The sequence below is a fragment of the Sorex fumeus genome, unplaced genomic scaffold, assembly GCF_029834395.1.
Source record: "Sorex fumeus unplaced genomic scaffold, SorFum_2.1 ptg000072l, whole genome shotgun sequence".
In the NCBI taxonomy this organism is placed as follows: Eukaryota; Metazoa; Chordata; class Mammalia; order Eulipotyphla; family Soricidae; genus Sorex; species Sorex fumeus.
In genome coordinates, this window is record NW_026606129.1 from 50,101,776 (window position 1) to 50,115,604 (window position 13,829).

General features: G+C 41.2%; 1 protein-coding gene across 1 annotated transcript in view; it reads left to right on the forward strand.

Annotated features, from left to right (window-relative positions):
• Positions 1-6,446: 6,446 nt before the first annotated feature.
• Positions 6,447-13,829, forward strand: part of IHO1 (interactor of HORMAD1 1) — a 34,726-nt gene continuing 27,343 nt past the window's right edge. The window contains exons 1-2 of the mRNA XM_056129819.1: positions 6,447-6,502; positions 12,262-12,436. Coding sequence (XP_055985794.1) covers positions 6,447-6,502; positions 12,262-12,436 — 231 coding nt within the window. The remainder of the gene's footprint in view (positions 6,503-12,261; positions 12,437-13,829) is intronic.

Below are 13,829 nucleotides of genomic sequence, written 5' to 3' on the forward strand. Positions count from 1 at the left end.
TGTATTGTTTGTTATGAAAAACCACTGAAAAATACTACAAAAAAGTTTCCTGAGAGGAAAGAGTGTGAAGGTTGTTGTATCTCACCCCGGGGCCATTAGGCGCTTCTACAAGAGACCACTAACATGTTGTTAAAGGTTGAACCTCCTGTACTTATATATAATGCGTATATATATATATGAAAAAAATATTTCCCTCTAAGATTGGTTGTCTCCTACTTTGAACCCCGTCAAATGTGGTGTAGTACTCTTGGAGTATGGGTGGTGTGTAGTATGAAGTGTTGCCCAGCCACAAATGCGGCGGTGTGGGGACTCTGAAATTTATGAAAGGAATCTGAACGTGAGGTAACAACTTATTCACTGTATCACTGTCATCCTGTCATCGATTTCCTTGACCAGTAACATCTCCTTCGTCCTAACCTTGAGATTTTAGAAAATGCCTTATTGGAGGCTCTTTCAGGGTCAGGAGAATGAGACCCATCATTGTTACTGGTTTTTCACATATTGAATATGCCAGACTCTGCCATGTGGACAGGATACTTTTGGTAGCCTGCCAGGTAAGAACTAGGTAATAAGATGTCGCTCCCGGCCGTGCGCTTCCGGGAGCTGGGTTTTATAGTCCCTGGGTCTAGGCCGTTGATGGGATTACATGGTGCCGGGGGCAGTTGGTGGGTGTAACGCCTATATACTGGAAGATGGGGGATCTGGATGGAGGAGGCTCAGTCCGAATCTGAGCAGGCTTGGAGATCTACGCCCCGGTCCCGCATTGGTGGTTCAGTGGTAGAGGTAACAACTTAGTTGTCAGTAAATTCAGGGTATCAACTTATTTATGTGGAAAATTTTAAGCATGTAAAGTTAATGGATAAATGAACTCGTGTATCTATTATTTATTTAACAATAATAACCAACCTTGGCATCAAGGTGTACTCTTCCCTTCTTTCTCAAGTCATTTCAGTTACTTTATTTTGAGTGTGTGTGGGGTGATGCCACACCCAGATGTGCTAAAGGCTTTCTTCTGGTTCTGCACTCAGGATTCAGTCCAGATGGAGCTCTGGGTATCAAAAGAGGGCTCCTGCGAGCAAATCTTGATTGGTCATGTGCAAGACAAGCACCTTACCATTGTACTATGTCTTTGGTCCCTACTATTTGCCTTTTAAAACTATACTTATTGACTTATTTTGGTTTTGGGCCACACCCAGCAATGCTCAGGGGTTACTCCTGACTCTGCACTTGAGGATTATTTCTGGCGGTGCTTGAGCGACCATATGGGATGCTGGTGATTGAACCCAGTTTGACCATGTGCAAGTCAAACACTCTACCCAATGTTCTTTCACTCTGGCCCCTCCATTTATTTATTCAATTTTCAGGATTTTGGCTAATATTTAATTAATGTGGTTTTGCTCTATGCTCAGGAATGATCCCTGGTGGTGATCAGAGTAGCCTATGCAGTGCTAGGAACAGAACCAGGGTTATCCACATGCAAGGGATGAATTTCATTTCCTGTGGTATCTCTCTGGCCTATAAATATTTATAAATATTTTTTTTTGGGGGGCCACACCTAGCTGTGCTCAGGGCTTACTCCTGGCTTTGTGCTCAGGGATCACCCCATGTGATTGAGGAAGCATATGTCACCCCTGGCGGTGTCATGGATCCAGTTGTGGGTTAGAGTGTGCAAGGCAAATGCCTTTATCTCGTACTATCTTTCCAGACCCTCTACATTTATTTACTTATTTAGGTTTTCATTTTTTGGGCCACACCTGGTGATGCTTAGGGTTACTCCTGGCTCTGAACTCAAGAATTGCTCCTCACAGCCTTAGAAACCACGTGGGATGCCAGGGATAGAACCCAGGTCGGCCGCATGCAAGGCAAGCACCCTACCCACTGAATTATCACTCCAGCCCTGCCACATTTATTTTAGAATAATATTAGAATTATAGAAAAAATACAAAGATGGTACAGAGAATTCTCTTCAGTTGCTTACCGAGTTTTCTGGGTTAAGAGGATTTATTTTTTTTATCATAGTTCATTTGTCAAAGTTGAGAAACCAAAGTGGTAAATAACTATTTTCAGACTTTATCAAAATTTGCTGTTTTTCTACTGATTTTCTTTTCTATTTCAGAATCCAATCCAGAATCTCATATGCAGCTTTAAAACTGCAAGTTAGGAAGTACTAGCCCTTTCTCTGGTTGAATGGAGGCAGGATCTAGTAATAGTAAGGCCTCTTAGATGTCAAATGGGCTCTACCACAAAGAGTCACATTAATGACTCCTATATTTTTGCAGGGGAGTCCCCACCCATCAGTGTTCAAGAGGCTGTGCAGGGCCAGGGGTCAAACCGAGGACTCCTGCATGCAAAGCATGCTTTCAGACCTTTGGGTCACCTCTCTGAAGTCTGTATTTTAAGATTTTGCATTGCTATTTCACTGTGATATTGCTTTAATTTTATGCAGCTTTTGGTCAAGTTTTGGAGTTGCTATTTGATTCTTTAAGAAGTTTTTAAATTATATTTCTTTTTTTTTTTTTTTTGCTTCTTTTGGGTCACACCCAGTGACACACAGGGGTGACTCCTGGCTCTGCACTCAGGAGTCACCCCTGGCGGTGCTCAGGGGACCATATGGGATGCTGGGAATCGAACCCGGGTCGGGCGTGTGCATGGCAAACGCCCTACCCGCTGTGCTATCTCTCTAGACCCTGGGTTGTTGTTTTTTTAATTTAAGAAAACTGTACTATTAAATGGAGCAGAGTTATAGATCAGCGGTAGAACACTTGTTTAGCATGTGAGGTTTATTTACAACACTGGAAAAAAAAAAGCATGCTGCTAATTCCACCTCCACTAATTACAGATGCCTTTTCATGTTTGAGACTAGCAGAAGGAGAAGCACAAATCTAGGATAATCTAACTGATCTGCGGTATATGGAGAAACAAACCAATGGATTGGTGATCTAACTTAGGTTGGCCACATGCAAGACAAGCGTCCTATCTTTTGTACTATCTCTCTGGCTCCTCCACAAAATATTAAAAATTAAAATTTTAAATAGGGGGATCAGTGTCAGTGCAGCGGGGAAGGAGCTTGCCTTGCACGCAGCCAACCCAGATTTGATCACTGGCATCTGATATAATCCCAGAGTCCACCAGGAGTGATTCCTGAGTGAAGAGCCAGTAAAAAGCCCTGAGCCCCACTGGATGTGGCCCCCAAACAAAAACTTAAAAAAAAATTGATGTCCAATGTTGTTGGCAGATAAAGAAAGATGAGGAGTGAGAATTATTGGTAAACCTAACAGAAAAGTTTCAGTGGAGTAGTAGAGGATTTGCTGGTAAAGCCAAAACCTGATTGATACTTGTATTCAAATATGAGTAGGAGACCAGGAGACAGCTCATCAGGTTGGAGAGCATGCCTTAAATGCAGGAGCCCTGGGCTGATCCCAGTTACCATATGATTCCCCAGCACTCTCAGGCCCCCAAGCACAATCTGGGAGAAGCCCTTGAACATTGCCATGTGTGGCCGGCAAAAAAAAAAAAAAACGATACAGAAAAATACCAAGAGGAATATAAATTGAAAGTTTGGAAGGAGAAAATGAAAATAATAGGTGGAATAAAATGTGTTTAAGGAAGGCCAAATTTGACAAGATAAAAGTTTATTGTATGACCAAGGAGAGTCTGTTTAAAACAGTGACAAAAATAGATTTTTTAGTTTAGTTCCTCAACTAAAGGAAGTTAATAATAACTGGTAATGTGAAGTGATTCCAGAATAATGTTTACTATTAAAAAATTTTTATTTATCTCTTATGGAATGGAGCTTTGCCAAGAGCTTGTGGAGGAAAAGAGATAGATGAAGTGATGAACCATGGATGGAATGGAGATGGATAGATGAAAGGCAGAATGAAAATCTTCCTTCATTCTTGGGACTGGAGAGATAGCACAGCGGGTAGGGCGTTTGCCTTGCACGCAGCCGACCCGGGTTTGATTCCCAGCATCCCATATGGTTCCCTGAGCACCGCCAGGAGTAACTCCTGAGTGCAGAGCCAGGAGTAACCTCTGTGCATCGCCAGGTGTGACCCAAAAAGGAAAAAAAAAAAGAAAATCTTCCTTCATTCTTTATCTGATAACTAGTTATACTGTTACCTTATAATACTATTTCTTTGAATTTTTTTGCTATTATTTTAATTTTAAAACTGTTGCATGCATCCGAACCCCAGGATTCTTTCAGGGAAGTGGTAGTTCTTAGATTTCAGTTTACATATACTGCACCTAGATAATGGAATGTTAGCCTTGTCAACTGAAATACAATGTATAGCATAGTTTAGCTTGCTGCCATTTAAAATTGTGATTATTTCTTTTAAAATGTTTATTTAAAAAAATTAAGTTTAGAAAATGTCTGTCTGGGGAGGTGGAGTGATAGCTCAACAGGCTTTGCATACAGAAGACCCAAGAGTTTTTGTGGGTTTTTTTTCCCCTTTTGGTTTGTTTGGTTTGGGGTTACATCCAGTGATGCTCAGGCCTACTCCTGGCTTTGTACTCAGGAATTACTCCTGGCAGTGCCCTAAGGACCATATGGTATGCTGGGAATTGAATCCAGGTTGGCTGTATTCAGCAGAAGTGTCCACTGCACTATGTCTCTGGCCCTTAGGAGGCCCAAGGTTAATCTCCAGCACGGCATGTTCCTCTGTGCAATACCAAGTACGGTCCCAGTCCCAAAACTTAATAAAAAAGAAAAAAGTCTGTTTGAGGCCAAAGATACATGGTTTAAGGTTCTTGCCTTGCACATAGCCAACCGCAGTTTGATCCCAAGCACCACATATGGTTCCCCTGAGCACCACCAAGAGTGATCCCTGAGCACAAAGCCAGCAATAACCTGTGAGCACCACTGGGTAAACTTATTTCAAAAGTACACTAAGATAGGTTAAGGTGCTTGCCTTGCACACAACTGACTTCAGTTCAATTCCAGATCCACTTAATGATCCCCCATATCCAGTAGTGACCTCTTAGCACATAGCCAGGGGTAATCCCTGAGCACTGCTGGGTGTCACTCCAAAACATTTCTGGTTTTGGGGCACATCTTGCAGTGCTCAGGGGTTACTCTCTTGACTCTACACTCAGGAATTACCCCTGGCAGTTCTCAGGGGACTACGTGGGATGCCAGGAATTGAACCTGTATTGGCCAAATGCAAGACAAGCACCCTATCCACTGTACTATAGCTTTGGCCCCAAAATTTCTTATAACCTATGTTAAGGGGGCTGGAGAGATAGTATAGTGGGTAGGGTACTTGCTTTGCAGGCGGCAAACCTACCTTTAGTCCCCAGTGCTCCATGTGGTCCCTGATTACATGGGATCTCAGGGATCTCAACAGGGATCTCAGGAGTGATCCCTGAGCCAGATTTGATCTAGTCCTGAGCATCACCGGTTATAGCCATCAAACAAACAAAAAATATGCACTGAAAACTAATTTGTTTAGAATTTATTTTTCTTATAGCACAGCGGGTAGGGCGTTCGCCTTACAAGCGGCCAACATGGCCGACCCGAGTTCGATTCCTCCGCCCCTCTTGGAGAGCCCGGCAAGCTACCGAGAGTATTGGATATGCCAGACACAGTAACAACAAAGTCTCCAATGGAGACGTTACTGGGCCCGTTCGAGCAAATCGACGATCAACGGGAGGGCCTTTACCTTTACCTTTACCTTTATCTGTCTTGGGACAGTAATTGATGTTTGATCACACAGGTCTCTCATATAGTGGGACTCATTTGATGATCTTAATAATAATTTTATAAATATGAATGTTCCTGTGTTGTGAGATATGCAATATAGAATTAAGGAATTTTTCATAAAAATCAGGCTAATATGATCATAAAGATCTGAACTATGCAATGTATTGGATAGGCAGTGAGCAGACCACAGAGAGGTATGGAAAGGCACTTTTGTTCAAGCACTCGATCCTTCTTCTTTACTACTAATATTCTACAGTTCTCTTGGCATTCCAATATCTTATGGTCTGGGATATTTTAAATCATTCATTGTATTAAGCAACAAAAGATGGGGTTTATTTATTCTTGAAATGTGCTAAGGTAAAAAAGGACAAAAGCGCATAGTAAGGAAGGGAAATTCACTGTTTCACAGCACTGAGATATCCCTGTTATTAAAAAGGAAGGCAGAGGGAAGGATCACTTGCATAGCATAGACTGAGTCCCAGTTCTGATTCCTGTAGCCAATGGCCTCGCAGATACTGAAAGCACTTCTGGATGTGGCCCTGGTGGTTCTCAGCACTACTAGGAAGTTTCTTTACTCCCATAAAAAGTAGGGAAATTTATATGTGATTTAATAGTAGGGGAAAAAAGAGTTTTTGACACAATAAAAATTATGACCAATTGGTTATCTTCCAGTATAATTGCTGAATTGTCCAAATGTATTGATTTTTTTAAATTTTTGTCTTTACAATAGGATTAATAAGAAGAAATGAATTTTAATATCTGGAACATCAAAGATATGCTCAGTATTCCCTCAGGCGCTGGGTAAGTTTTCTAGTCTCTTATACTTAAGAATATCTTATAGTTGCCTTGATTACACAGAAAGAAATTCTTATTAAATACAGAAATAGAATCACCCCATACAGTGCTTCCCCCCCCCATTCCCTTCTCCTGTAACCACTGCATTCCCTCATACTTTTCTTCTTCCTACAATTTGATTATGAAGACATTATTATTATTTTTTTTTCTTTTTTTTTGGGGGGGTGTCACACCCAGCGATGCTCAGGGCTTACTCCTGGCTCTGCACTCAGGAAGTATTCCTGGCAGTGCTTACCAAAGTATTATAAATTTAGCTTTGCATATTAACTGAACAGTGACTCTTGTTCAGCACTGGATACTGAAAGTCTTATAAGAGTTAGCTATAGGGGGGCTGGAGCAATAGCACAGCAGGTGAGGCATTTGCCTTGCACGCGGCTGACCCGTATTCCATTCCCAGCATTCCCTATGGTCGCCTGAGCACCACCGGGAGTAATTCCTGAATGCCTGAGCCAAGAGTAACCCCTGTGCATCATCCGGTGTGACCCAAAAAACAAACAACAACAAAAAAAAAGAGTTAGCTATAGGGCCAGAGAACTAGTACCATGGATAGGGTGTTTACCTTGCATGCTGTCGACCTAGGATTGATCCCCAGCATCTCATATGGTCCCCTGAGCACTGCCAGGAGTAATTTCAAGTGCAGAGTCAGGAGTAACCCATGATCATCACCAGATATGGTCCCAAAATAAAACAAACAAAAAGAGTTAGATATAACCCAATACCTAGAAATTCTCACTTCATTTGGCACCACTACTATTGAAACAACAAGGACAATGTTCAGGACATTTTCCAAATATGTCTTCAATTGTGTGGTATAATTTGCTTTTTTTTTTTTTTGCTTTTTTTGGGTCACACCTGGTGATGCACAGGTGCACAGGGGTTACTCCTGGCTCTGCACTCAGGAGTTACTCCTGGTGGTGCTCAGGGGACCATATGGGATGCTGGGAATCGAACTCAGTTTGGCCCGCATGCAAGGCAAACGCCCTATCTGCTGTGCTATCTCTCCAGCCCCATGTGGTACAATTTGGAGATACTGTTTGGTTAAGAATCACTCCCTTGGGACTGGAGATAAAACATTTGTCTTGCATGTGACTGCAGCTCAGTGACTCTGGTTCAATCCTTGGCACAACATATTATCTCCTAAGCACCATAAGGTATGACCCAACACCTTCCTCAAAAAGAAAAATCAAACTAAGTATATAAAAATAGGGCTAGAGAAATAGTACAGCTGATAGGCTGCTCGGCTTGCACTGGGCCAGGCTGGGTTTGATCCTCAGCATCCCATATGATCTTCCAAATACCACCTGAACTAATTTCTGAGTGCAGGGCCAGGAGTAACCCCTGAGCATTGCTATTGTGACCCCCCCAAAAAACAAAAAAGAATCACTGCAGCTATTTATTAGATTCATTGAGATATCACCCCCTCTTTTACTCTACTGAAGTGTTGACCAGCCATGCAATAGGCTGCCATTCTCAATGTGGACAGTATTCTTTAAAAGTACATTTAAAATATTTCTAATGATTTTGATATGTTGTTATCATTTGATAGTTTCTTTTCTCCTTAATACCTTCCTAAAGACAGTTATTTATTCAGTGAAGTTATAGTTCATACAGAGTAGGAAAAATCTGTGCTAGGGAGGTGACTCAAATGATTTGATCCTAGCACTATCTGGCCTTCTCCCCACTGCAGCACGTTTAAGTGTGTTCCCCCTAATAGTAATGGAGAAAATGAGTGAAGTAGGGAAAATGTATCTTTTTTAATGATTTTTGGGCCATACCTTGTGGTGCTCTGGTGTTACTCATGGCTCTGTACTAAGTAATCACTCCTGGCGGTGCTTGGGGGATATAGGAGATGCTAGGATTAAATCTGGGTCAGCTGCATACAAGGCAAGCACTAGGCCCACTGTACCATTTCTCTGGACCAGGAAAATATATCCTTGTTTAATTTCAGATCATAGTGTTTCATTTTTGTTTATTTTGTTTTTGGTTTCAGAATTGAACTTATACTCTTAATAAACATAAGTATGTGCTTCGAATTACTGAACTACAGCCCCAACTTCTCCAGCCATAGCTTTAAGATATAAATCATACATGATTTCTTCAGGATCAAATAATTGTTTTTCCCCAGCCCAGCAAATTATTCTTTTTGACCTAAGAGTAGAGTTACAGAGAGCTATTTAGCTATTTTGAGCAATGATTATGCAACTTGTATTATATGTGTGTAGCCCATTACCTTAGCTAATCTTAGAAAATGTTTCTACAAATCAAACTAATTGTTCCTCTCTGTGCAGAGCTATTAGAGACATTTTTGTTGGTATTTTATTAATATGAAGACTAATTGGTACTGAGAGCTAGCTCGATGGGCTAAGTGCATGCTTTGCATGCAGGAGACCTGGATTCAGTCCCCCTCTGCAGTGTTCTCCTCAAGGACCCCAGGAATAACTTCTGAGCACTGAACCAGGAATAGTCCCAGAACACTGTCAGGTGTGACCTAAAAACCAAAAATTAAATAACGTAAAGACTCCTTTGGCTGAGAATATGCTGTTTGATTAAATTTAACATTGTGTGTGTCGTGGAGCTGGAGCAATAGCAAAGCGATAGGGCGTTTGCCTTGCACGTGTCTGACCCGTGTTCGATTCCCAGCATCCCATATGGTCCCCTGAGCACCGCCAGGAGTAATTCCTGAGTGCAGAGCCAGAAGTAACCCTTGTGGAACGCCGGGTGTGACCCAAAAATAAAAATAAAAAAAAAAACATGTTTGTGTTGTAATGAAAAGCATATTTCTTCAGGTTACACAGCATTAAGTTATGAATTATTATTGAAATACCTTACAAATAAAAACTTGAAGATTATGCTTTAACTTATCTGCATATTTATATAGCTTAGTACACTGTATTTAAGAATGGTTTAATTGGGGGTATGGTGCCGCCAGCAGGTCAATCTGTACCTGTGAGGCCAGTCCATCAGCAGCCTGAGGGCGCCTTCAGACTTCCAGATACCCCAAAATTGCTGCTGTGCCTTTGGGTACACCCCAAAAACTTGGGGCAAAGTTTACTAAGAAAGTAAATGGCCAAAAGTTAGGTATGTGGGAAACACACCCACAAACCACCTCCGGCTCAGCTATATAATTGGAGGCATGGCCTCTCTGGTTCCTGATTGAACTGCTTAATGGCCATGATCCCAGAGACTCAGAAACAAATCTCGAAACAGAGTGGCTTTTGGCAAAAATGTGTCCGGTCCCTGCAGTAGGTTACCGGTGCTGGGCCAACCCAGGTGGGAATAGGTTTCTTGCCTTGGCCTGTTCCCCTTGGCGGCCTGGTGGCCGCCATCCTTCATAGGCCACTGGACAGTCAGGTTTGGGCCACCAGTGACGAGACGCAGGGCCTCATGGGATGGGGGTGGAGCCGGTTCTGTCCTCCCCACCCCAACAAGACCTCAAGTCATCGCCCACGAACGACCTCTCTGGCTCCTGATCAAGCTGCTTAACGGCCATGATCCCAGAGACTCAGAAACAAATCTCGAAACACAGTGGCTTTTGGCAGAAATGCATCCGGACCACGCAGTAGGTTACTGTTGCTGGGCCACCCCAGGGGGGAAAGGGTGCTGTCCCTCCGCCTGCTTCTCCCTGGTGGCTTGGTGGCTGTCATCCTCCAGAGGCCATTGGACAGTCAGGTCTGGGCCTGCAGTGACGAAACTTGCTGGGCCTCACTGGACGGGTGTGTAGCCGGTCCTGGTCTCCCCGTCCCAATGAGACCCCAAGTCATCGCCCATGAACAGCCTCTCTGGCTCCTGACCAAGCTGCTCAACGACCATGATCCCAGAGACTCAGGAGCAAATCTCGAAACCCAGTGGCTTTTGGCAGAAATCCCTCCAGATTTAAGTGTTAAAATTTCAGAATTTCAAAATCACATGGCCCTACTGCAGCCACGTGACAGCATATGTTATTCATAACCAGCAATAGAACACAAATTGTCTACTGTTGCCTTTTCAGCAGATCTGAGTGTTGGGGTAAAATCTCAAATAATAATGGTGGGTCTGGTGTCGAATATTGAATGTGATCAAAATAGAGAGTAAATGTGGAAATCATCTGCCCCACGGGTAGGGGGAGGGTGTGAGATGGGGGTATACTGGGGTTGTTGGGGGTGGAGAATGGGCACTGGTGAAGGGATGGGTATTTCATTGTATGACTGAGAGTTAGACCCGAAAGCTTTGTAATTGCTCTCACAGTGATTCAATAAATAAAATTATATAAAAAAATGAAAAAAAAAGTAATGTGGAGTTCATGCACAATTCAATCAGCTAATCAGTGGCTGAATAAATAGCAGTACTCCTACATTAAAAAAAAAGAGTGGTTTAATTGTTACCAGTATTACTATTCATTTGAATGGTTTAAAAACTGGTCCAGGAGCCAGAGAGAGAATTCAGTGGACTGGAGTCTATGCTTTAATACAGGAGATGATACAGGTTTGTTTGTGGTTTTTTTTTGGGGGGGGGCACACTTAGCAGAGCTCCGGGCTCAAGGATCACTGCTGGTGAACTTGGGGAACAATCTAGTATGCCAGAGATGGGCTCGAATCAGACATGTGCAAGGCAAATACCCTCTTGCTCCGGCCCACGAAATCCAGATTTGATCCCTGGCACCACATGGTCCCTGAACACTGCTGAGGGGGACTGCCAAGCACTGAGCTGAGTAGTGCCTGTGCACCATAGGATGTGGTCCAAATAAAACCTACCAAAAAACCTGGCCCACAGGTCTGGGAAGTTAGCTCAAAGGGCTAGAATGAGTACTTTGCATGTAGAAGTACAGTACTATACAGAAGCCCATGTACCTCTAGGAACACCCCTAGACACTGAGTTGGGAGCAGTCCTGAACATCACCGAGTGTGGCCCAAAAAAACAGAGGGAAAAATTGACCTAGAGAAAAAGGAAAATTTTTTTTAAAAAGTACCTGCCATAGAGGCAAGAGGGAAGGAAGCTGCCTCTGACATTGGTGGGGAAAAGTGGACACTGGTGAAGGGACTGATGTTGGAACATTTACAGTGAAATTCAATCATGAATAAATTTGTAATTCAGGGTAGTTCAAACTTTTTAACAAGTTTCAAAAATACAAAAACAAAAATTATGTTACAAAATATACATTGGCTAGATATACATGAAAAGCAAGTTGGAAGGGCTTTTTTTTCTTTTGTTTTTGGTTTGGGGGGCACAACTGGTAGTTATCAGGGCTTAGAACCACTTCTGGCTCTGTGCTCAGATTATCACTACCGGCAGTGCTTGGGCAACAACCATCTGTGGGAATCAAACTAGGATAGGTCACATGCTAAGAAAGTGCCTTAACTTCCATGTTTCTCTCCATTCCTTCCATATGTTGTTCTTTATTTATTCCCTTAGAGATGAATATATTCAAGTTTTGAAAAGCTATTATTACCTTCATCTCTAAAATTCTGTGAACTTTCATCTTCAAATTGTTTATAGTGCTGTTGTAGAAGAAATAGTAGTATTAATCCTTAGCATTTTTATCATATTGTTCCCAAGTTGTAATTAAAATGCCTGGTATTCAATTTTTTTTAAAGTAGTATTGGCAATGTGCATAGAACTAGGAAGACAGTACAAGCTAGCATTCTGCCTTGAATATCCTGAAATTATTAATTGGGTACTATGATTTATGACATTTTTTAAATATACTCTTTATTTCTTCTTAATTTCAGGACTACTAAATCATCTAACTTGAATAGTAATCAGAATGATTACTCCAGTCTCAGCGATTCCCAATTCCTCTTTGGTTCCCAGTTCTGTCCAGAAAGTTCAGATACCCAGTCAGCACCCTTGGACTTTGATGTCCAGTTGAAGAATCCAAAACAGTCACAGCAGAATTCTTTGGATGTGAGTCTAATTTTTAGAATTTCTCTGCACACATTTCACAGTCATTATATGAAATAAAGAATATTTATTCTGTTGTATTTTATTTTAGAGTTGTACCTATTTAAGAATTAAAAAACACTTCTTAGGAAAAATGTTTGTCTAAAATAAAATTTATAGGTCAGAGCAATATTACAACGAGTAGAGCACTTGCCTTGCATGGGGTCAACCTGGGTTTGATCCCCAGCATCCCATATGGTTCCCTGAGCACCACTAGGAGTAACTCCTGAGTTTAGAGACAGGAGTAACCTATGAGCATTGCTGCATGTGGCCCAAAAATAAAACAAAATTTTATATATATGTAAATATATATATTATTATATATCTAAAATATATATTATATATATTAAATATATATATTATATGTATATGTTTACATATATATAAAATTTTGTTTTATTTTAATATATATTATATATATTAAATATATATTATATATATGTGTTTACATATATATAAAATTTTGTTTTATTTTTGGGCCACATGCAGCAATGCTCATAGGTTACTCCTGTCTCTAAACTCAGGAGTTACTCCTAGTGGTGCTCAGGGAACCATATGGGATGCTGGGGATCAAACCCAGGTTGACCCCATGCAAGGCAAGTGCTCTACTCGTTGTAATATTGCTCTGACCTATAAATTTTATTTTAGACAAACATTTTTCCTAAGAAGTGTTTTTTTTAAAGGCGAGTTCTTTATTTTTTTCTTTATTTTTTCTTTTTTGGGTCACATCTGGCGATATCCAGGGATTATTCCTGGCTTGCTCTCAGGAATTATTCCTGGCAGTGCTCGGGGGACCATATGGAATGCTGGAGATCGAACCTGGGTTGACTGTCTGCAAGACAAATGTCCTACCCGCTGCTGTACTATTACTTCAGCCCCTAAGAAATGTTTTTCCTGATACACAAGTAGTTTGTAGATTTTAGTCTACTCTATACTACATTATCTCCTTGAAGGAGATGAAAATTCTGTGGTTTAAGTTAATGAATAAGGGCCAAAATAAGGAATAGATTTTCTTGAGTCCTTAATTTTTTGAGACCAGTCTGTCTTCCCTTGTGAGTCAGAAATATTTCTATATATAAATTTATTTCACTCAACTACTAGATTTAACTTTATATATAGACTTGCATGAATCAAATAGAGACAATGAATAAGATTAATAAATACTTTATTTATAAGGGTATACTCTATTACAATACAAAAATTGGTACCTAGTGATAGGAAGGAATAGATGTACTCTCTGAGTATTTTAGAGAATTTTACCTATGAATTCAGTGAATGGTTTGCCATGGTTACATACCATTGTCCAGTTCATATGAAATTTATAGTAGGTCTAGTTCATCAGCAGCTGAGCAATAGC